This window comes from Musca autumnalis, unplaced genomic scaffold, assembly GCF_047663935.1.
Source record: "Musca autumnalis isolate F117 unplaced genomic scaffold, ASM4766393v1 scaffold_5, whole genome shotgun sequence".
Lineage (NCBI taxonomy): Eukaryota > Metazoa > Arthropoda > Insecta > Diptera > Muscidae > Musca > Musca autumnalis.
The window spans coordinates 153,460,423-153,486,693 of record NW_027412088.1 but is presented as its reverse complement, the minus strand read 5'-3'; the positions used below and the strand labels follow the sequence as shown (position 1 = coordinate 153,486,693).

General features: G+C 34.2%; 1 protein-coding gene across 2 annotated transcripts in view; it reads right to left on the bottom strand.

Moving 5' to 3' along the window:
• LOC141387295 (matrix metalloproteinase-2-like) overlaps positions 1-26,271 on the bottom strand; it is a 615,190-nt gene that overhangs the window by 15,059 nt on the left and 573,860 nt on the right. For both annotated transcript variants that reach the window (XM_073956774.1, XM_073956775.1), the window contains exons 2-3: positions 14,147-14,287; positions 13,059-13,210 (exon numbers count right to left, since the gene is read on the bottom strand). In XM_073956774.1, coding sequence (XP_073812875.1) covers positions 13,059-13,210; positions 14,147-14,271 — 277 coding nt within the window. In that variant the 5' untranslated portion in view covers positions 14,272-14,287. The remainder of the gene's footprint in view (positions 1-13,058; positions 13,211-14,146; positions 14,288-26,271) is intronic.

Here is a 26,271-nt window from a genome sequence, read left to right as displayed (position 1 = left end):
GTATTGGATAATTGGTTTGCAGTGTTGGATGGCAGTTGTAATTCCTTTTTGATATTTTATGACGCAGTAGCTATAATTTTGAATAAGTACAATACATACTATAATTGCATATACTGTTTTTATTATATTTTTACAACTTATATTACGATAGAAGGGTGGGATTTATAACTTCCAGTTTGATTGCCTCTGAGTATTGTGGGGAAGAAAAGAAAATATCATGGGATTTTGTGTATTAGTTTTATTTTAGGTTAATGGAATGTATTTAGTGGGCAAATTTAAAAGGTGTGGTCAAATATGGTTGGTTGATTAAGTTCTTACTTTCACTTGGGAATTTATGATATTGTGCATCCTTGTTTCCACAATATCGCTCAGTCGTTCAATTGAACTAGTTCGTTCGTAAAGCCCTAAACACATCCAACGTTTGAGTAAAGTTTTGTGTCATTTCTGGTAGAAGAATAAAGAAACATTGAAACTTGGCAGCACTTTGTCCTATATTTATCGACCAGAAATGGCACAAAACAAACGGTGTATGTGGTTAGGGCTTAAGCTATAGAAAAAATAGCAAATTCTTAATTGGGCGCCATGGAAAGTAAGGGCGGAGATACATTCTTAGGCTTAGATAATAGCCTAGACAGACGGCAGTCTTAATTTGCATTAACAGCCTTAATTCAAATAAATTTGAACATTATCCCCATTTTAAATGCACAAAATGAAATTGAATTTATAATGAATTTAGCAATTTCAATATGGCAATGCTGTTGAAAATCAATTATCTTTTGTCAAATTTCCATGTTTAAGAAAATAAAAAAGGAAAACAAATCAGCAATTTTCGCTTTTCTTTCAAATAAGTAGTAGTCTTTCGCGAATAGAATGGCAGATAATCGTTTTTCGCGCCTTCTATCAAGTCTATTTTTAAAATTTTTATTTTCACAAGCATTTCATTACCCACCATACCAATTCTATCGAAAATAATATCTTCTTCAAATGTTTTTTACAGTTTTGCGACATTTTTTTAATATTAAAAAAAACTCAAAAATATCGCGAATAAATTAAATTTATGTGTGCGTTATCGTGGTGAAAAAGTCAATGGTAGAAAGTATACTTGTTTCGCATATTTTGGCGAACTTTTGTAAAAATTTATGAAATGGTCTGCTGGGTACAAACAAATAACACAAACAGCTGTTTCATAAATGCAGAAACAATCGTCTGTCAGGGCAAAAAGTTAATTCAAATAAAGGAATTTTTAATGCAAATTAACTGTGCCGTCTGTCTAGGGTATAAGTCTATTCTGCTAAATGATAATTAATGCACCAAAAAGTGTCTCTATTAAAACGCAACTTTGGTCCTTTATAACATCTTCTGTGTGCAAGGCGGGAATTCTATGGGGCCAAATACGTACGGTCCGTTGTGTGACGTGTTGCGCGTATACGTATATGAGTATACGTCAAATAAATCCTCATTAAGAAGGTTAATGCTTGGTTTACATTTACGAAATCCACTCGATTTCAGCTGTCAATTCCTTTGCGTATACGTCAAATTAAAACTCATCCAAAATCCATTGGATTTCATTTGACGTTTAAGCAATGGAATTGACAGTTGAAATCGAGTGGATTTCGTAAATGTAAACCAAGCATAACCCTGCCAAAGGCCATAATATAAACATGGCCTTACATAGCTGCAATTTATTAATTTTTATGTCAGTTCATCAACCAAAATGAAAACAAAAATTTACAGTTATTACAATTTTACCTATAGCTCTGCGTGTTGCGTTCAAAAATACAAAAACAAAATACATGTATTTCAAATTGAAAACAACAACAAATACGTTTATTTTGTTTTTGTAGTTTTTAACGCACACGCAGAGCTATAGGTTTCGCCCGAAAGAAGAATGTGTGCGAAAGAAACACGTCCAAACTCTTGTGGCTTTTTCAAATTTGTTTTTTGTTTTGAAGCAAAAGCAAAGGTAAAATTATTTCGAAAACTAAAGTTCGGGCGGGTTTCATTCGCACACATTCTTCTTTCGCCATACAGAAACTGGCTGTGAATGATTTGTTAAACTACTTCGCTCTCGGAACTATTTAGAACGAAGGAAATAAAAAGAACGACAAAAGAGAAAGATTTATTGAACTATATCGGTCTCGGAACTATTTGGAACGAAGGAAATAGAAAGAACGATGAAAGAGAAAGATTCATTGAACTATATCGATCTCGGATCTATGTAGAACTATGGAAATAATTTGGGAAAAGGAACTAGAAAAATCGGTCAGCTCCAGGAACTAGATTGCCCAACTCTAGGATCGGCACATAAGGTCCGTTGTGTGACAAGTTGTCCTAAAAAGATTAAAGCTTTGTTCCAGAACTAAAAAGTTTTTACAATTTTTACGACTTTTACACATTTTACCCGAAAACCCGTTCCCGTACACTAACAAGTTGTAAAATGTTCACTTCTCTTTAAACAAAAATGGCGCCGAATGACGCTCTCTTTAAAAACTTTTTACTCGACAAATTTGAGCGTGTAAAAAATAGTAACATGGATGCCGGCGTCTGATTGGCTGGTACGCCGACTTTGACATTTGTTCCAGCTTTTTTGACGTTTTTGTTTCATTTTTGCGTTCCTGAACTTTTAGAACAAACTTTTGTGTGAAAACAATTTTTCTCTCATTCTCTCTGTTACGAGTTTTACTATTAAAAAGTTCGGGGACAAAGCTTAAATTATGTTTAACTTTAACGCGACAGTCATATTGTTGTTTTTTTAAACTTGGCATCACTTACACATTTTTCATGTGGTTGTTGTAACGCGACACTTAACGGACCGTATGTGCCGAAGCCTTTATGAGGTTCGTTGAGCGTCGCGTTACAACAACCACATGAAAACTTCAAGAACAAACTTAGCATCACTCACACATTTTTCATGTGGTTGTTGTTTTCAACGCACAACGCGTGACACAACGGGCCGTATGTGTTTGGCCCATAGCCGATTGTGGTTGGCCCATGGCGCAATAATACAGGTACCACACCAAAAACAGCTGATTATCATTCTAGTTGTCAAAATTCATTATTGTAGCAGTGGCAAAAAAATGTGAAAGTGGTGAACTGTTATCATATATGGTCTGTTCCAGAACTGCAAGAATCTATTAATTTTTACTATTTTTTCCAATAACATAAAGGAAAAAATGTTATCGTAGTAAAAACAGTAGCTTCTTGCAGGTTCTGGAACAGAGCAAAAAAGTGTATGTTTTTAAAGTAAGTCCCGGTCCACACTAGAGTAAATTTCATTAAAAAATTTCATGAAATTAGGTGTTCCTAGGCCGAATTCCCCATTACAGCAATTTCATGATTTTACTCTACCATGGAAGTCAATCTAGAGACTCATAATTTCATGTTAAAATTTCAATGAAATTATTCTAGTGTGGCCCGGGACTTAGTAAAGTAAAACTTTTAGCCTCAGGCACGTAATGGGGTTTCTACACGGTATGTTTTTTACATATTCATGCATAGCAACTGTCACTTTTTTCGCCCATATGTAATTCCTTCTGCACGGCAAAATTTTATTTTTCATTCGTTTTCTGTTGTTTTCTTTATTCATATCGCGTACAAACAAAACAGGTGTTTACCTTTGGTTGTACAGACGAGAATAGAGTGCGTTCTATTCGAAAAAAATACATATGTATGCACATAACACTTTGATGCATTGAAATTTCTGTATGGTTCACACCATGTGTACAAAATTCAGATTTGTAAAAAGTGACAGTTGGTATGCACAATTATGTAAAAAACATACCGTGTAGAACACCTATAAAGGAACACGACTAAAATTACATACCCAACGTAAACAAGGAATTCACAGTAATGTGTTATAAGCTCTGTTCATTTACGTGCAAAAATCTTCAAGTTTTACCACTTTTTACTCGAAAAAGTGTTCCTTTACTTGATGTAAGCATACAATTGTTAGAACTTTTGCTAATTTTACCATTTTTAAAAGTAAAGGAACAGACCAATTGTGAACTATTTTGACGTTTAGACTGATTTTGAGCAACTGATGTAACACCTTCTTATTTCGCCATGGGTTGGCCCATAACCGTTGCATTGCGGTGGCTCCCAATGCAATGGTTTGATTTTGTATAGAAATATAGCATTGCAAATATATAAGGCTGCGTCTAGTATCGGCCATAAATACTCAATTGAACCAGTCCACTGACCAGTCTCTGTTTTGATTGTAGAATGGTTTTACACTTGAAGGTTATCTCTACCTCATGTATCTCCGGGGAACTTTATTATTATGGTATTTAATTCTGATAACATTACCCGTCCTAATGATCCATCAAAATTTGTTTGTTATACAAAGTCGCTTTACAAATAATTTTATAATCAATTTAAAAAGTTTCATATTACTCATTTCAATGATTTACCTTAATTTACACACATATATGTACATAGGACGAGAGTTGTTATTGTTCTTTCTAGTTTTTTTTGCACATTTATCTAACCTTACATTTTATATCCGATAGTGGTTGCAACCAAAACTAATTAAAATACACAAATCCCACAAAAAAATAAGCAACAAACGTCCACTAGGTATATGGATGATCGTACGCGTAGTTATGATGCTGGTTGGTTGGTTCGTGTGGTTCCTAGCCATCAAGCTTTTTGTTGTTAGCCAAAACTAAACATTTTGACTGAAATATGAAAAATAGAACCTGGCCGAATAATATATTTGTGAAGAAGAGAGGGAGACTATACGTTATGACGGAAATTCAAAATGTGGAAATTTGACCACATAAAATACCAATCCCTGCGTTGGGGGATGTCATAAATATAACAACATATTGTGGCCAAATGACCATAGGATGAACAACCAGCAACTGATGGCGATGACGAGGAAAACTAAACTGCTAGACTTTGGCGGTTATGCCCATTGTCGTCTATCGTTCACTGATTGCCAGCATATGTTACATGTATGTAGGTACGTGGAAGAGCGGGGAGTAGTGAAGAGTGATAGTGTTGGATAAAATAATATTTTTCTAGACCAATAAAATACTCGGCCATACAATCCATCCATTTAAATTGTGCATTATAATGCCTTTTCACAAAAATTGCATGAATGTGTGAATTGTCGTACTAGGTGTGTGAGTATATAGATTTGTGTAGTTTTTAAATTGCGTAATAATGTACTGCGAAATTATGAACTTTGCCAATATTTAAATGGTCGTTGCATGGTTTAATAAGAAAGGTTAGCCAAAGCTTTATGCCAATTTAAATTTTTTCATTCGAGTATGCCTAAAGCTTCAAATCAATATAAACAAACTGTGTATGTATGTGTGGTGTTTGAATAATGTGCCAAGCAATTTTAAAAATAATCGAATTCAATGATTTTTAGACCATTTGTATGGAAGGAATTGGTGAGATTTGCATTGAAACAATTAGTTTATCATATTCACAACTCGATTATGTGGAGAAAACTAAACTCTTCATTCATTTTTCGCGTTTTTTATAAAATGCTCAAAAAATGCATTGTAAACAAACCCACTTGTTGCTTTTATATTGAAGTTCTAGGAATTCAAGAAAAACAAGGGTTCTATAGATTTTTTTCATTTAAATCTACCTCTTTACTTATACCATGGGTCGTTGGAAATAGTAGGATTGATACACTTAAAAAACACAATGGGAGGGAATAACCTCTGATCACAGAGCAAAATTTATCTACAATATAGGCTTTATATGCGCCAAAAGGAATTATTTTAATAACCACAAGTGAATCTTTGTAGACGACCATAGTTGAGGCGACCACAAGTTCTTTTAATCGCCACGAAGTGACTTTATAGAGAGCACTAAGTGTGGAGTTTCCTCATATTAAAAATTGAAACCTCATGTTTTAATATCAATTAAATTCTTCTAACTCTTGCATTACGGTGGCGCCCAACGTAAATCGTATAAAGACTCCATTGTCTTTGTCTGTAATGATTCCATTGTAAATTTTAACCATTGCGGTTGTTCGTATACAAGTTGTTGTTTTTTGGTGTACACAGGACATACATAGATAGATGATCAGAAGGAGTCTTTGTAGACAATACAATGAGCCTTTTTGACGACCGCGTGGGAGACTTCATAGGTATCTTTATAGACCACAAGGGTGTCTTTATAGCGACCTAAAGAGAGTCTTAAAGGACGAACACAAGGTAGTCTTTATAGACGTCTAGGAAGGAGCCTTTATAGACGATCACAAGGGAGTCTTTATAGACGACCTCAAGGTAGAATTTATAGGCGACCGTAAGGAAGCCTTTAGAGACAACAACAAGGGAGTTTTTATATACGATAACAAAGGTATATTTACACCACAACAGAGTCTTTATAGGCGGACACAAGGGATTCTTTATAGACGACCACAATGGAGTCTTTACAGAGGACCACAGGGAAGGTTTTATAGACGACCACAAGAGAGTCTTTATAGACGATCACAAATGAGTCTTCAAAGACGACCTCAAGGGAGAGATGACCACAAAGGAGTCTTTATAAACGGTCACAAGATAGTCTTAGGTATATTCTATTGAAGGTTTTTGGTTATCTTTTCCTTCTCCATTTATTACCTTAGTATAAACTATGTACATATGTATGTGTTGCATTAAATGTTTAATTATAGAAGGTTTTTAAACCATCTCTTTATGCACAAATTTTAATGTAAGCAAGATATAAATTTAATAAAATAAAAAAAGATAGTCTTAGATCACAAGATACCCATTTTAGACCTATGAGACACCGAACTTTAGTACTCCGTACATGAGCACCATAGAATCGTTATAGATACAAAAGAATCTTATATACGACCTTGCGGATTCTTGGGCACCACCGTAATGCATTGGTTAAAATTCCTGTCTTGCAAACCGCAGTTCAGTGATTCATTCCATGGATAAAAAATATTTTCCTGGAATCAGAAGAGGCCTCTCTCGTATGAAAGAGTGCTTTCGATTCTACAATTTTCCTCAGATATATAAAAAGAACCTCCGTTGATAAACTCCTTCAGAGGAATAAACAAACTGTCAAGTCAATTCTGATCAAAGATGTCAATATTATAAGATAGGAAAAGTCAATTGTGAAAAATTAACTGTAGAGGGAGTTAACCTCTGTTGCTACGATATCATAGCAACATTCTGTTAAACGAAAACTGTTACTCATTGGAATATTGACAAGAAAAACATTAAAACTCAAGTTTGACGGCATTCGCTTTTGATTTTTTCATTGAATGGACAATAAAAAAAGAAAAGAAATAAATTTTAGCCACAAAACACGACGTTAAAGTTTTCTGCCGCGAGAAATGGGAATCAAAAACGATTGGCATCGCTGTTATCAATTCCAGTGAGTTGTGTAGCCATCTGTAACCAAAATATGGAACTATTATCACATGTTTTGGGAATATGCATTTGTTCGAGTCTTTATATCTATACGTCTTTGTTCTGATAAAAGAATGGGCAAAGTAGATCGATTTTTTCTTTATTATTTTATCAAAAATGACGCCCAACTATACTGAAACGTTGGATGTGCTTTCGGCTTAAAGGGCTCGGCACATACGGTCCGTTGAGTGTCGCGTTACAACAACCATATGAAATCTTTAACAACAACATCGCTTACACACTTTTCATGTGGTTGTTGTTTTCAACGCACAACGCGCTTTCTCTTTAACGAAACAAGTTTTTTAACAAACAGAATTTTGTACAAATGTGTACAAATTGTTGGGTTATCGAACAGGCCTAATAATCACAGGAAAATTTAAAGTAAAGCTTGGCATTACTTACACTTTTTCATGGTCTGTTCCAGTACTGCAAGATGCTCTGTTCCAGAACCTGCAGAAGCTACTATTTTTTACTACGATAACATTTTTTCCTTTATGTTATCGAAAAAAATAGTAAAAAATAGTAGATTCTTGCAGTACTAGAACAGACCAAGAATCTACTAATTTTTACAATTTTTTTCGATTACATAAAGGAAAAAATGTTATCGTAGTAAAAAATAGTAGCTTCTTGCAGGTTCTGGAACAGAGCAATATTATTATTTGGTCTGTTCCAGAATTGCAAGAATCTACTAATTTTTCCGATAACATAAAGGAAAAAATGTTATCGTAGTAAAAAATAGTAGCTTCTTGCAGGTTCTGGAACAGAATATGTATCTATAAATGTTTGCCTTTGTTTTCAGTGATTTTTCACATTCCTTCTACAACTACTCGTAATGACCATACAGGCATAATTTAAGCGTTTTGAATGCAGGCGTTTTTACCACATATTAGATGCAGCATATCCCCATGGATGTGGGTGAGTGTGCGTATTTGTGTATTGCTTGCTTTAATAATTTACTATGGCGGTTTAGAACATATTTGTTTTATTGTGGCGTTTATTTTTTTCACAATATTTTTCCGATATAATTTCATTCTTGCAAACCACGTTTTGCGGGTGGTGTGTGTGCGGCAGGCCGCCACAGTTCAGTCAGTGCTAAAACCGCATTATCATGTTGCATTTAGTACTAATGTAATTAATTACAACATACTGGTTAAATCATGCACAAGCATGTCGATAGTATATAATTATGTAAGTTTGTAAGATCAGTAAACAGCGTGTTTTTATTTAGAGAGATGGTGTTGTGTTGTAATGGTGAAATTGCAAAACAAAAATTATTGTGAGGTTAGAATAATAATGAGATATTTGGTCTGTTCCAGAACTGCAAGAATCTACTAATTTTTACTATTTTCTTCGATAACATAAAGGAAAAACTGTTATCGTAGTAAAAAATAGTAGCTTCTTGCAGGTTCTGGAACAGAGCAATTGTTAGAAGATGTAGAATTGAGTTTGAATTTCGGTAAAGTGAAACGTTGGTAAGTGGAAATTTTTAAGTATAAAGGCCTCGGCACATACGGCGCGTTGAGCGTTGCGTTACAACAACCACATGAAAACTTCAAGAACAAACTTGGCATCACTTACACATTTTTCATGTGGTTGTTGTTTTCAACGCGCAACGCGTCGCACAACGTACCGTATGTGCCGAGGGCTTAACTCTTTTTAATACGGTCCTTTGAGTGGCGCGTTGCGGGTTAAAAACAACAACCACATACAAAATATACAAGTGATGCCAAGTTTGTTCTTGAAGATTTCATGTGCTGTTGTAAAGCGGCACTCAACGGACCGTATGCGCAGAGCCCTTAAGACTTACCACAGCAACAGTGCTGCCAAGATATAGTTTAGGTTTAAATTAAACGCGTCAGGAATATCTTTGCTGTCAAGAAAACTTGGCATCACTTACACAGTTTTCATGTGGGTGCTGTTTTAACGCACGACTCGACGGATCATTTTCATTTGCCCTTAAAGGCCGCTGCACATACTGCGCGTTGAGCGTTGCGTTACAACAACCACATGAAAACTTCAAGAACATACTTGGCATCACTTGCACAATTTTCATGTGGTTGTTGTGTTCAACTCGCAACGAGTCACATAACGGACCGTATGTATTTGGCCCATAATGGCTCCGGCACATACGGTCCGTTGCGAGTCGCGTCACGTGTTAAAAACAACAACCACATGAAAAATGTGTAAGTGATGCCAAGTCTGTTCGTCAATTTTTCATGTGGTTGTTGTAACGCGACGCACAACGGACCGTATGTATTTGGCCCATAAAGGTGTCATCAGAACATCTGCTTGTTTATGTATGTTATATAGCTTGTATATTCGCATGTAAATTAATATGTACAACAAAATTGTCATTTTACATACAGTTAATGATTTTTGCTATCATACCTGGGTATTTTTTTTTGTATGACATAACCTAAAAATGTAAACAACAGCCTTGCCAAACAAACAAAACAGCTGTTCCCTCTATGTTTACAGACGAGAATAGAGCGCGCTCTAATCGACAAAAAGTACATATGTGTTGTCATCTGATTTTGATACATCAAAATTTTTTTATGTATCACACGATGAGTAGAACTTACAGATCTGAAAAACAGATACATAACATACGAAAAACAGATGGTCTGATGGCACTCTAACGAGTTTGTCGGTAAAGAAAAATGCATCGATGGTCAGACTAGCACGATTTCAACATGGCGACGTCAAGTTTATAGGCGAGGGGTATGAAGTAGTGAAACCCATGTACATGGTTTTCTGTGTTTGTTGTGTTGCCTCTTCTTGTTATTCGTTGCAAGATTTTTTCTTCCATTTTCTTTCATTTTTATTTTCTCAAGCAAACGTTAACAACAAAACAAGCATAACAAGATTTAATAAAAACATTTAATTAATGAAATAGTGAAATTTAACTAATAATATTAATTGATTTATTATTACTGCTAATTATTTTGTGTTTTTTATTAGTTTATTTATGTTTGTTTTGTTTTTATTGGTATGAGAAACACAACAAACGCGAATAGTAAAATAAAGAGGACACGCAAAAATCTTAAATTTCACGTTAACGTGTGTGGACACTAACGAAACTTGAAAAGAAACTTTAACGAAAATGGTTTCAAGAAACCTTGCTAGTCTGACCATCGACATAGCAGATAAGTTATACCTACCACAATAATTAATATCCACATTGTATCCACATGTGTATGTATTATAACAGTCCCATGGACTGAAGGTCTTTATAAGTGATGAAAAAAGCATAAAAATAAAATTATTGAAAAAGAATTGAAGCATGAAAAGCGAACTGTATAGCCTCACTAGATGATTTATTGATTGATGGCGATTTAAAGCTTGATTTTATTTCCTCCTTTCATTGGGATCTTTCGTTTTCATTTGTTTGTGAATTTCGTTTTCCTATTTGCCACCAACCCAAGTGATTTTTAACTCATTCATTTTCCTCCACCTCCTTCATTTTTTGTATTCATCAACGTTATGTTGATTAATACACTTTGAAATGAATTTTTCTTTGCATCTTCTTTTCTGCTTTTGTTCGTCCTTTGTCCTTCCTACACATATTTGTTTTGCCAGATGATTGTTGAATTCATAGTTCTGTTCGTTTTGAATTGATTTCAATTTGTCTTTGTTTGTTGACCATTTAAAGGGGTTTTTTATGCGCCCTACAACCATATTCTTGTTTTGCCTTTGGCCTCCAGGCGATTTCCATTATCCTTTTGTGTCATGTTATCTTTGGTTTATTTTGACGCACTAGCGCAAGCACGCACACAGATACAATGTGGCTGACACTAAAAGTAGTATATATTGACTTTTAAATCAATATTAATTAAGTTTTTTCGTTTCATCTTCGAAGTAATTTTTCAATTTGATGTGTTCTTCTTTATCGCCTTTTTTGCCATGTGACCTTCCCTTATCGCCAGGATAAATTTCTCATATACGCACATAACATATGCGAGTGTGGGTGTTTATGGCATTTCATTTTGGTTTTATTCTCTCTCTCTCACACACACACACATTTGTTATTTGGCCTTTAAGATCTTTGGCCTTTGTTTTTATTAATTGATTCTTATGTGTTCGGGTTTGGCTTTCAGTTTATCTTTGATATTTGTGTCTGAATGTTTGTGACATTTATATTCATTTGCCACTTCCTGTTATTATTACTTGCCACAGGATGGGATTTTATTGCAATGACTTCCGCTGTAACTACAAACACACATACACATGTATGGGAATGTGGAAAGAGTTTCAATAATCCGTTACATTTGACAGTGACCTTTATTCTGGCTATTCTTTAAGTTGTGCATGACGTTAAAGGCTTTGACACAAGGGCTCCGTTGAGTGCCGCGTTAAACCGTAAACACATACAACGTTTGAGTAAAGTTCTGGGTCACTGCTTGTAGAAGTGCAGCCAAGTTTGAATTAATTTATTTATTATTCTTTTAATAGAAATGACTCAAAACTTTACTCAAATGTTGGATGTATTTTCGGCTTTACATACAAACACACGAAAAGAGTGTAAAGGCCTTTGCACATACGGCGCGTTGAGCGCCGCGCTACAACAACCACATGAAAACTTCAAGAACAAACTTGGCATCACTTACACATTTTTCATATGGTTGTTGTTTTCAACGCGCACAACGCGTCAAACAACGGAGCGTATGTGCCGCGGCCTTAATGCGTCATTAAGACTATGTACGATGATTAAGTGCATTATCTTGATTTACTTGATATATATTGTACGAAAATGACAACTTGAATCCACTGTATTTGCTAAATCAAGCATATTCTAAACGTACTTTAAGTGATTCTGAGGCCTTAAGGCCTCGGCACATACGATCCTTTGAGTGACGCGTTACAACGACCACATGAACACTTCAAGAACAAACTTGGCATCACCTACACTTTTTTCATGTGGTTGTTGTTTTCAACGCGCAACGCGTCACACAACGGACCGTATGTGCCGGGGACTTAAAAGCGCTCGGCACAATTGGGCCGCTGTTAGTCGCGTCACGCGTCAAAAACAACAAACATATGAAAACTTAAAAAGAAACTTGGCGTCACTTATAACTCCTTATAAAGGAGGTTAACGTGGAGGTTAATGTTCTAATGGAAATCTGACGTTATTTTCAATATGTATTTGTTTTGTTTAAACGCACTTTACACTTGTACTTAAAACAGGCGTTTTGGGAATTTACGTCATTTATTTGACAAATATTCTAAGGAATTGATAAGTTAAATGACACATGATTTATAAAACCTGTTAGATGTAAATGAGTTTTAGTAATTTGTTGTAGCAATTCACCGATGCATCTACCTTGTTTCTTATGCCAGCTTGTAACTTTTTTATTTTATAGCAACATGTTGCAAAAACCAGAGTTGTATACGAGGATTTATGCCGGATTTAAAACAAATCCACTCAATACGATGATTTATTTTTGTATGGGAAATCTGGTAGATTATCGTCGGATTTAGCAAATAAATCCTGATAATGCGCTAAATACGGCTAATGAAGCCATATCTAATGACCTCTTAATTGTTTTAATTGCAAAAAATAAGAAAATTCGTTTTTATGACGCATTTTTGGTCGTCCATAAAAACACTCTCCTGGCTGGCTGTTCCGAAGAATAAAAATATTTTAATTTGAGATTTTTTATTCTGAGAACTTACCTTTTGAATCATCTGTCCCAGCTTCCGCTTCATAGACCCAATTTTCATCATCATCAAAATGGGCATCACCTCCACGACCAACGCCAGGATAAAAGGCATGGGCCAATACTAAACCGGGACCATCGAATTTATAGCCATCACCGTGATCACGTCTGTAAAGGAAATTTATGAAAAAAAGTTACAGGATGAAGGAGAAAAACTACAAAAGTCGTAAAATTTTAGCAGAATAAGAATAATTACAAAAAAGAAGCGGCAAAAGGTGAAACGTTGGAAAAAACAAGGACAAAAAACAGTGTATAAATTTGATATAAAATAAAAAATACAACTAATTTGCGAACATTTTTGCGCTAATTCACAAAAAGTAGAAATTGAAAATGATGGGAAGTTGGAGTCGATGTCGAAATCTTAAACGGCGTTTGGATTGGAGCTTTTTGCCTGGTTAACCTTCTTTATGAGGATTTATTTGACGTTTGCGTTATGGAATGGTTTTATTAAATCCGGGGTATTAACTGGCGATGGGAAGACAATATGTCTGTACGATATCTCAAACATTTGTACAAATTTTTACTGAATGCTGTTCGAAAAAAAATCGTTGAATAAAAGAGAGCTAGTTGAGAGAGACTTTGTGACAGTTATGTAACTGAGAACTAACAAATTTTTGCTATTTTAATGTTGACCAGCTGAATTTTAATTAGCTGTTTAATGCTAATTGTTTACATTTTAGACTAAGAACAATGTTAAAATTAATGTTTTTGTGTCATTTGCATTAAAAATCATAAAAATTGTTCATACATTTTCGGAAATAGCTGACCTTCTTTCAAGTTTTTGAAAAATGTTGTTCGTTAACTTTCTGCTACATTTTTGCTTGAGAGAGTAAAATTCATTGGGAGAAGTTACTGGAACTTACTGAGTAATTATTGCTTGGAAAGTTATCGTACAGACCTAAAGTTAACAAAAAACATTGTGGACGATGAAGCAAAATCAGTTTCAGTTGTATTAAATGGAAAGCGGGCGAAGCAAACTCAGTTGTGGTTGATTTTAATGCCGATAATGTAATGTAAATAATTTTTTGTTTTTTTTCTACTTACTTGGCAAACAAAACTTGTATATCCGCCTGAGGATCATAGACTTCACGGAATGTCAATTTTGAGCTATTTTGCCATACAAGTAAAGCCTTGCGCAGGGTCGCACGTACCTGTCCAGCATTGGGCATAGATTGATTAACCAAACTGTAATAAAAGAATTAATAGAAGAATAAATAGAAGAATTAACTGTAATTAATTCATTAGAAACTGATAAAAATCGAATTAAGCAAATGTTTTTCTGTAAAATTAATGTTAAAATATAAGTCCGATGTCACACGCACAAATTTTTCGGTAAAGTAGATTGAGTTTTTGTGAGAAAGTCTCTACTCTCTTTCCTTTTCCCTATTTCCCAAAAACTCAATTTACTTTAGCGACAAATTTGTACATTTGACATCGGACTAAAGAACTAGAACTTTTCGCACCTGTAGTGCGATTCTCTAACACATTTTTGAGTTACCGACAAAAATTGGTAAAATTAAAATGTTTATAAATTCGGTAGTTAAAAATATTTTTCGGTAATTTAGTCCCGGGCTACACTAAGAGTAATTTCACTGAAATTTTGACATGAAAGTAAAAGAAAATGTAAAATAAAACGGTCTGTTTGTTTCATACGAATATTGCAACAAAGCAAAATTGCAGAACACATGAAACCGTGTACACTAGTTTCTTGAAATTATGATTTTTTCCCAAAAAATGCAAAGTTTCATGTCAAAATTTCATTGAAATTACTCTAGTGTGGCCCGGCACTTAGCGACCAAAAGAAAGTAGACATAGGGCCATTATTACATGCTTTCTTTTACTATTTGATGGATATTAAATCGCAAAATAAACCAATTTGTAGCCATTAAAAACAACATTTTCACATTAAAAGTTAATGCCAAGAAAGGTCCTCCTTGAAATCTGTTCATAATTTATAACTTAAAGTTAACCGGAACGCTATAAATCTGTTCGGAAAATCCAAACTATAACAAAAGGAGACTTATAATAATGGGGGTTAAAGTTATACCCATAGCAACAGTGTTGTCAACTTTTATTTCAACTTTTTATTCATAGTTTTGCGTTTTAATTTTACCGACATTTGTCGTTAACTCAAAAAATGAGTTAGAGAATCGCACTACTGTTCAACAAAAGGGTAGTAACTGAAAATTTTCTATTTTTTAGTAGAGACAAAACACTGTAAAGAGTGATATAACGGTATTTTTTGGTGAAACAGTAGTCAAAATAATTCCAGATTTTTACAGTGGGTGGAGTTGATTCGCTATGCATCGTTTTTAATAAAAAGTGAAAATGTCAACATTTTGAGTTACCCTTTTGTTGAACTGGTGCGATTTGTCTAATTTTAGTTATACTGTATCTTGTAACTCTAACACAGGGAGAGGCAACAGAAGCACCCTGTCTTTCAAAATATAATTTTTCACATCCTCAAAGTATGCTACATAATTGAGTATTTAGTTGAAACGTTTAGTTTAACCCTTAGATGCCATCCTTGGTACAATTGTATAAAATGTTGACTTGAGTAATTCGTTGAAAAAATCACTGAAGATTTTAAAGAAATATCTGTAGCTCTGAATGACTACCCAAAACCTCTCAAATGCTTTAAGACCAACTGGAAAAAAGTTGAATCTCCAATCGTGTTCCTCTTGTTCTTTAACTAGGTGTATGTGGGATATAGGGTGATTCAAACAACGTCAGCGCAAATTCGTCCATAAATAAATATTTGGTCTGTTCCTTTACTTTTGAAAAGGGTAAAACCGACAAAAGTAGTAAAAGCTGTAAAATGCTCCCATATGAATTGTATGGTGTCTGAAGTAAAGGAACGCTTTTCGAGTAAAAAGTGGTAAAACTTGAATATTTTGCACGTAAAGGAACAGAGCTATTATTTATAATTCTTTTCTTAAAACTGTATTGTTCTAATGCTAGGTTTACATTCACGAAATCCACTCGATTTGAACGATATCGTAGCGTAGTTACCGACAAAAATTTGTAAAATTAAAATGTTTATAAATTCGGTAGTTAAAAATACATATTTTTCGGTAATTTAGTCCCCGGCTACACTAAGAGTAATTTTACTGAAATTTTGACATGAAAGTAAAAGAAAATGTAAAATAAAACGGTCTTTTTGTTTCATACGAATATTGCAACAAAGCAAAATTGCAGAACACATGAAACCGTGTACACTAGTTTCTTGAAATTATGAATTTTTCCCAAAAAATGCAAAGTTTCATGTCAAAATTTCATTGAAATTACTTTAGTGTGGCCCGGGACCAAAAGAAAGTAGACATAGGGCCATTATTACATGCTTTCTTTTACTATTTGATGGATATTAAATCGCAAAATAAACCAATTTGTCGCCATTAAAAACAACATTTTCGCATTAAAAGTTAATGCCAAGAAGGGTCCTCCTTGAAATCTGCTCATAACTTATAACTTAAAGTTAACCGGAACGCTATAAATCTGTTCGGAAAATCCAAACTATAACAAAAGAAGACTTATAAATAATGGGGGTTAAAGTTCTACCGATATCAACAGTGTTGTCAACTTTTATTTCAACTTTTTATTCATAATTTGCGTTTTAATTTTACCGACATTTGTCGTTAACTCAAAAAATGAGTTAAAGAATCACACTACTGTTCAACAAAAGGGTAGTAACTGAAAATTTGTCTATTTTTCAGTAGAGACAAATCACTGTAAAGAGTGATATAACGGTATTTTTTGGTGAAAGAGTAGTCAAAATAATTCGAGATTTTTACAGTGGGTGGAGTTGATTCACTACACATCGTTAAAAAGTGAAAATGTCAAAATTTTAATTTACCCTTTTGTTGAACTAGTGCGATTTGTCTAATTTTAGTTATACTGTGTCTTGTAACTCTAACACAGGGAGAGGCAACAGAAGCACCCTGTCTTCCAAAATATAATTTTCACCAAGGCACATTCATATAAGGTAGAAGTGACAATCAGCTGTATTTTTACTTTTTTTGTAAATTTGGTTTTCAAGATGTAATAGGGAACTTCGAAATTTCCTACCATAAAATACTTTTTTTCATCCTAAACGTGTAATAAAAATGACCTACGACAGTTCTGACTGCTTTATATTTACATCTTGATTCAAATTTGTTCTATTTTAGAGGATTTTCAAAATGTATTTATGTTTTTCCTGAGAAAATTTTAAGAACGACCCTATTATTCAATATTTTCTTTGACATTAAATGTTCAATAACAACAATGTTGTTTTTGTAAATTTGTTAGTTGTTGTAATTCATGCATATACCTTATGTAAATATGCCTTGATTTTCACATCGTCAAAGTATGCTACATAATTGAGTATTTAGTTGAAACGTTAAGTTTAACCCTTAGGTGCCATCCTTGGTACAATTGTATAAAATGTTGACTTGAGTAATTCGTTGGTTACTCCATCGACAAAATCGACAAACCTGTAGCCCTTAGGTGGATGACAATGTTTTTGGAAGATGAAAATATAATAAAAACTGTACGGTTCGAAGAATTGGATCTGGTCTTAAGAATTAACTTCAGACAAAGAAGCCATAGTCATCCTTATTAAGTCGCGGTCCACACTAGAGTAAATTTCATTAAAAAATTTAATGAAATTAGGTGTTCTTAGACCGAATTCCCCATTACAGCAATTTCATGATTTTACTCTACTATGGAACTCAATCTAGAAATTTAATGAAATTAGGTGTTCTTAGACCGAATTCCCCATTACAGCAATTTCATGATTTTACTCTACTATGGAACTCAATCTAGAGACTCATAATTTCATGTTAAAATTTCAGTGAAATTATTCTAGAGTGGCCCGGGACTAAGATGATTTTGCAGTTATCGCGGACGATGAGCTATCGATGCGTTGAAAAAAATCACTGAAGATTTTAAAGAAATATCTGTAGCTCTGAATGACTACCCAACCTCTCAAATGCTTGGAAAAAAGTTGAATCTCCAATCGTGTTCCTCTTGTTCTTCAACTAGGTGTACATATGTATGTGGGATATATTATTTATAATTCTTTTCTTAAAACTTTATTGTTCTAACTACGCTGTGCGTTGATATCCTCGACTCGGTTTTAAGCTGGAAACACATACAACGTTTGGGTAAAGTTTTGTGTCGTTTTGGCCGTTTTTACACTGTTGGGCATGATGCCGAAAAATTCAAATTCATTTGAATTATATGCCGACAAACAGATAAACGCTGGACTTTAGTATCGTCGTCGCCCTGTTGTTGTTGTTTTTTTCTCGACGCCCAACGCAAAACTTTAATCAAACGTTGTATCTGTTTTCAGCTTAATTTCCTTAACTGCGGCATTCATTTTGCAATTTTTGTAATTCCTTTCCATTTTGTCCATGTATCGTAGCGTAGTTAAATGATTGGAAGAGAGGTTGCCCGTAAAGAGTATTTATAGGCCACTTTTTCCTTTTCCGATTTGTTATTGATACAACTGTGACCATGCCCAAAAACACTTGAATTTAGTTGAAATCTAAATTTGACACAATTTAATTTACTTAGGACCTTAGATTATATTCAGCCCCACATTTAGATAAGGACAATAGCTTTTATTCGCCATTTCCCAGGCCAATTTAAAACATAAAAACTTATTTAAAATATGTTTTAAACAAACAGTAGGCCACAAGAAAAACGACAAACTCATTCAAATTTTTTTATTTGCCAACGGAAGTAAGCTTTACTATTTGCAAATAAACCAAAAAACGGTAACGAAAACAAAACAAAAAATACCACAGTAAACCACAACTGGGGGATTGATGTAAAACTTACGAATTAAAATGGACCACCTTACAAATCTGCACAGAAGCAAGAGGACATAAAACGAAATGGAAACCCAAAAAATATAATTATCCACCTTTCCTTCGCCCCAACCACTACCTGCTTCCACAAAATTAAAAAAGAAAAACAACAAAAATAAAGGTTACAACATATGTAGGAAATGTCTGATGCTGAAGTATATTAAGCACCTGCTGAATCCCCGACAAAAGCGAGTAAATGAAAAGCAAATTAACCACAAAAACCAAATAGAAACAAAACAAACAAGCCACACAGAAAATAAAAACTTAAAACTGCTTAAAACCAAAAAGAAAAACACCCAACAAAAAACAATAACAGTCAAGAGTAGAAGAACAGCAAACAACAAGAACAGCAAACAAACAAACCGAGGCACATAATATAAAGAGGAAGAAAATGGAAATGAGCAAAAATAAAACTCCCTCAGTTCAAACCTGCTTTTTGATTATGAACATTGGACATGGAAACTCAACTAATTTGCATAAAATCTGAAAACATTGAAGTTCTGTTTTTTTGTTCGTGTTTTTCTTCACACCGTAACCATAACGTAAGATTGTCTATTATCCTCTCAAACCCTATTAAGGTAGAAGAAAAAGAATAAACGACACCAACAACAAGGATACTCGAAAAAAGAGGTTAAAACACAGTTCAGGTGCTGTAACATTTGTTTGACCACACACACATACATACGCAAAGAAACAGGTGGTTACCAAAATGACCATAATATACCACTTAATATGAGAAGGAAATTTTGTACAAAGACCGGACTGGACACACCACCCACACACACAAAATTCAGATCAAAACCCAGAAACATGTATGTTGGTGGTTTGGTTGCCAACATTAAAATGCTTTCAATTTTATTTTTCCACACACATACATGCTTACATACATACATATGAAATGGAGTCATACATATGTGAAAGGATTGAAGTGATAAAATACATACATTCATAGATATGTATGAATATGTTTTCATTTGTAGCTATGTTTGTTCCCCCATAAACCTTTACAATTTGTTAATAGAGTTAGTTATGCTCCCAATTAGAGAAAATTATAAACAAATTGGCATAACTTTTGAATGGAGAAAAAGAGGAACAAAGGTTATGTGAAAATCGTTTGGCATAAATGTGAAAAGAAATCCTGCATTTCTTTTTTTAGCTGCGGCATTTACATAAATCTAGTTTTTCATAAAAAACATTTTCCATGTACAACCTTAAAGGGACAACGAGAATATATCAAGCAGTGCTTGCGTAAAATTAAAGAAAGGGCATGGTGCTCCTGAACTAACTTTAAATGAAATTTTCGATCATCAAGAGAAAATTAATAAAAATCATTAAAAATGATTTCAATTTCAAAAAAAAAAACAGGCTGAGCCCGGCTGGGATTTGAACCCGCGCCTTGAAAACATATGGAAAAAAATTTTGCCACGGCGTGTTAGTGTTCAGAGCCAAACTCATAACTTCAAAGGCTGCGCAAAAAGGCGTTTGTCATGAAGAAATACAATTCAACGGCCAAATATCCGTGGATGTATAAAAACACATTTACATTTGAAAAACCAAAAGTTCTAGGACAGAGAAGCCATCCCACAGTAGATACGTCTGAAGAGCTGCTCAACTAACAGCGAAACCAGGTCACGTAATTTGGTGACTGTGTGGGTTCGAGTCTAGAGTTGTACAATCTAGTTCATTTGAAAGATCTAGTTCAATAGCTCAGCTCTTTAAACTGAACTAGGTCAGTAATCTAGTTCATAGTTAACTGTCCAGTTCAATCATTCGGCTAAAAATCTTTCACCGGCGGCTCTTAATCGGTCGTTTGATGAAAACGCATACATACACCAAATACAAACAAACAAAACACTAATATAATTTAACTACTCCATAACAAAAATATTACATTTACATAGTTTTATTGCATTCTTAAAGAAAGATTAATTGATTTAAAAAAAAAACATCCTTCATTTAGGTGGCTGGCAAAAAATTTTATGTTGTGTATGTGTGTAGAAATTGTCATTGCAAAAAAGCTTTGTACGTGTGTGTTTCTTTTTATGTTTTCCCTTTTTTTCTATCCAAAAAGGCAGATTCATTAGGTAATCGATTCGACATATTGTAATATGTTATGTCTCTATGTTTTTGTAGAAAACTTCATTTTCGGACTGCTATTCCATGTACCTTGATCCAAAACGTAAATAAACTGATCACATTACGCCGACGACGACGCCGTCACTTTATGTATTTGTGAACGACTTGTTGAACTAGATTGTGAATCGTTCGTTGATCGTACGGTCACCGACTGATTATAGTTCAGTGAACTATTGAACTATAATGAACTATATCGACTGATCTAGTTCATACGCTCTTTTCAATGAATCGTTCAATTGAACTAGTTCGTTCATGAACTATACAACTCTATTCGAGTCCTTGGCTTTCCTTTTTCACTTGCAAACAATTTTCGATTATCAAGCTTAACTCTAAAGGAGAGAGAAAATTAATAAAAATAATGGTGCTTACACCTGCACTACAATGTTTATAGATTAGAAGAGATATTTTGTGACTACGCATACCCAAATGCCTAAATATATTCAGAAAATGTATTAAAAAATGTCTTCAATCGGGCGGCTTCTTTAAATAGGGACTATATTAAAGTGTGAAACGACATTTTGACATTTTTTGCGTGAAGAAGTTTTGTGAACTCTGGAAAACTCAAATGGCAAATTACAGATAGTTCGGTCAACAAATGTAGGTAAACTCCTCAAAATACCTTAAATCGGAAGGTGCCGTGGAGACGTCTAGTGAAAACTGGGAACATCAAATGTTAAATTACAGGTAGTACGGTCCAAACGTGTAGGTAAAATCCGCAAAATACCAACAATCGGGAGGTACCGTTATATGGGGGCTATACCAAAACATGGACCCATGTTGACAATTTTTGGTGGAGATAATTTGTGGCCACTGGGAACCTCAAATGTTAAACTCCGGGCAGTTTGGTCCAAAAATTTAGCAAAAATCCTTAAAATACCGAAAGTCAGGAGGTACTGTTATACATATGGGGGCTATACCAAAACATTAACCTATGCTGTCAATTTTGGGGAGAGATGCTTTGTGACCACTAGGAACCTCAAATGTGAAATTACACGTAGTTCGGTCCAAAAGTGTAGCTAAAATCCGCAAAATACCGAAAATCAAGAGGTAACCTTATATGGGGGCTATACCAAAACATGGACCTATGTTGACAATTTTTGGTGGAGATGTTTTGTGACCACTGGGAATCTTAAATGTGAAATTACAGGTAGTTTGGTTTAAACATGTTGCTAAAATCCTCAAAATACTGAAAATCGGGTGGTACAGTTATATGGGGGCTATGACAAAAGTGAGCTTATATAGCCCATCTTCGAACTTGCCTGTGCAAAAAAATAGTTCTGGTGCACTATTACAGCGTTCTAGCTTAATTATTGAGGACGCTAGAGTGATTGCAACATACGGACATGGCTAAATCGACTCAGAATTTTATCCCGATAATGAATATATATACTTTATAGGGTCGCAAAAGAAAAACAAACGTAATATACGCTCCATACTATGATGAAGGATATACAAAATCGACGGAGAGATTTTTAAATAAATCGCGGTCAAAGTTCACATTTGTAGGGTTTTTTTTAGTTTTCAGGATTTTTGCTTGAAAACTGCAAGTTTTATCGAAATTGGATTAGAGAAAATCGTATAGCTGTGAAAATTCTCTTGTTGGTTGTACCATTTTTTAGATATATTAGTTTAAATTGGGACATTGCACTAACTGCAGCGTCTGATGATAAAACAAGAGCATTTTCTGAACTGGCTGCGTCCATAAAAACTCAGGAAACATGAATCAAGGATAGAATCATAAAGGTCTCTCCCGACGCGGCTTGTGTCATGAGGAGGCACTCTGTTGCAGTCCTCAGGGCTGCATAGTGACAGGTTTGAAAATTCTTCCATTGCGTAGCGCTAACATTTGCATACCACACTGGCGGCGCATAGCATACCACAGACCGGCCTATTGCTTTATAAGAGGTCAGAGTGGCTGCAGTGGCTGCAGCTGTGATTATGTCCCGGAAAATTCTCTCAGCTACCGAGAATCTGAAGGACAGCTCTATGAAACGGCGATTAGTAAATTCTCTGAGCCCTTGCTAATCAGTTTTTCCATGGTTCGAAAAGGTACGGCGATCAGGGGTTATGAAGACGGTTGGTCTGTTAACGCAGTCGATAATCGGAAGATTGTTTGAGTCAAGGGAAATAATGTGTTGCCAGGACACGTCATTTATCAGACCGTGTGCCCTAATGGCGATTTCTGGCGAGCTGTGGCAATCTCCTCTTGTCCTCGTAGGAGTGTCTTGCAAAATGTGAAGCTATCAATTCGCTCGGCCAGCACTATACTCCTCTGGTCATTGACGGAATAGAAAAGTTCATCATGAGCATTGTTGTCCCAACATCGAACTTATGTTGGGCATATAACGAACGCAAGGTACAAATATTCATCGGCGGTATGCACACTAGGGTTATGACTTTTTTACAACCTCATATCCCTGTATCATAGCGTTTTGAGTTTTGCCATAAGATTACATAAAATCATAATTATAAGGTGATTCGGTGAAAAACCCTCACGCACAAAATGATTTTAAAATTTGAATTTATCAAAATTATGGACAATTTTTTGAAGTCACTGTAAGCAGACATACAATTGAAAATAAACTTTAGAGTCACATGAGATAATTAAACTGACATAACATTTATTTCTCACTAATTTTCTTCAATTCTGAGAACCGTAAAAATGTCGTAAACGTTTTTATTTAAAGATACAGATGCAGATCCATACTATTTACTTTTTGAGAGTCCTATACTATGCCAACATTCGCAAGAAAAAACTGGACGGTGTTGCCATATTTTCGGAAAATATCACAATTATAATAAAAAAATTACAAAAAAGCGTCCAATTTTTGCGATCATCAAAATAGGTTTGAATCAAATAAAATTGAAAAATTGTACTACCCATGCAAATATTGGTTTAGTTTAGTAAAATGGAACATTCTGATAAATCCTACAATAAATTTGACCCGCTTGATTAGGAACGTGGGTTCAATTCTCAACATGGAAAAGTTAGCAAGAACTTTCAGATAAAATCAAGAAATATTCCAACAAAAACGTTTTATAAACCTGCTTTAAATGACTTTTTGATTTCGTTAGATCTCTTCTGAGAACATTGTCTGAAAGCAAATACCAAGTGTTAGCCATATTATTAGGATGGATTAGGAAGGACATTGAAAATAGTTGGTATTTTAGCTCAGGTTTAATTTTTAACTATCCTTGCAGTACAAATTTAAGTATTATCATGCTCACAAATCCACCATAGTTGACCACATGTATTATTAATGTTCGAAAATTGGTCTGGAAGAAAGTTTCTTCGACGACAATAAAGTAGAAAATTGTAATTCAAATTTAACTCAAAGGGGCATGATATCGCCGACTTTTATAGTGCTGTATAACCTCAGTAGTCCATTCTTTTGTACTTATTCGTGTTTGTTTTATGACTTGTGAACAGAAAAAAACTTTTTGACCTGACTATATAGGTATTACAGCACTATAAAAGTCGGCGATATCATGCCCCATTGACTTAAATTTGATTTACAATTTTCTACTTTATTGTCGTCGAAGAAACATTCTTCCAGACCAATTTTCGAACATTAATGGTACATGTGGTCAACTATGGTGGATTTGTGAGCATGATAATACTTAAATTTGTACTGCAAGGATAGTTAAAAATTAAACCTGAGCTAAAATACCAACTATTTTCAATGTCCTTCCTAATATATCTATCCTAAGAATATGGCTAACACTTGGTATTTGCTTTCAGACAATTTTCGAAGCTCAGAAGAGATCTAACGAAATCAAAAAGTCATTTAAAGCAGGTTTATAAAACGTTTTTGTTGGAATATTTCTTGATTTTATCTGAAAGTTCTTGGTAACTTTTCCATGTTGAAAATTGAACCCACGTTCCTAATAAAGCGGGTTAAATTTGTTTTAGGATTTATCAGAATGTTCCATTTTACTAAACTAAACCAAAAAATTGCGCAATATTTGCATGGGTAGTACAATTTTTAATTTTATTTGATTCAAACCTATTCTGATGATCGCAAAAATTGGACACTTTTTTGTAAATTTTTTTTATTATAATTGGGATATTTTCCGAAAATATGGCAACACCGTCAAGTTTTTTCTTGCGAATGTTGGCATAGTATAGGACTCTCAAAAATTAAATTGTATATTTTTTTAACAAAAAAAAAAAAAAAAAAAAAAAAATTGAAATTTTTTCAAAGTGGTTTGGGCATGATCTTTTTCAATATTTGAATGAAATAAACATTGTTAAAGTTATTAGTAGGCTTATATTTATTCATTCGTGCAACAAAAAATAATTTTTGAAAATTTTTTTTCCATTTCATACATTTTTTTCAAAAAATTATATTTTTAAAATCGATTTGTGCGTAAACTTTTTTTATATTTCAATGGAATAAACGATAGCGTAGTGATTATTAGGCAAAAGTTCATTCATCCCTGCTACAGGAAATCATTTTTGAGAAAAAATTTCAAAAAGTCATAACCCTAATGCACACATTAAGTAAATATATCCAGACAGTCCCACAGTCAGAGTCAAGCTCAAACAAGGTCTGTGTTGCACAGAATGGTGTATGAAGAAAGTCATCCTCCTCCACTGCTTTCGCAAAACATTGAAACCCTCGCAACATTGAAACCCACAGGTGACTGTGAGTTTTATTTCCTGTCTTTCTGTCTGTTCCAGAACTGAAAATTTAATACAACTTACAGCGTATCACAACGCAAAAGACTATTTTCGCATACAAAAGTATATTCCTCACGTTCCATTACCTCTTCTGTACACACACAGCCTATTGCTTTTTTTCAATAAAATTCATTATTCCCATGTTGTCAATCTACACATTTGTCATTTGCATATTTATGGCTCTCTTCGTTGAGACAGTCACTCATTTTCGTATTTGTGAACAGTAGAACGTGAAAATCTGTTAAGAGTAAATAAAAATCTCAAGAGATATAATCTTTTAGGGGCTCATAATGTAAGGCGTCTGTAGACGCACAACAACAAACCTTTGCTTACATATGTATGTATATATGTTTATGTCCAAATCTCGGTGGAGTCTCGCATTTGAATGGAAAATATGTTTTGAAAATTGTGATACTAAAGTGCGAAATAATGATATGTAAAATGATTGTTAACTGAGGCCCAAGAGAATGAAATTCGTACTATTATCAACTTAATAT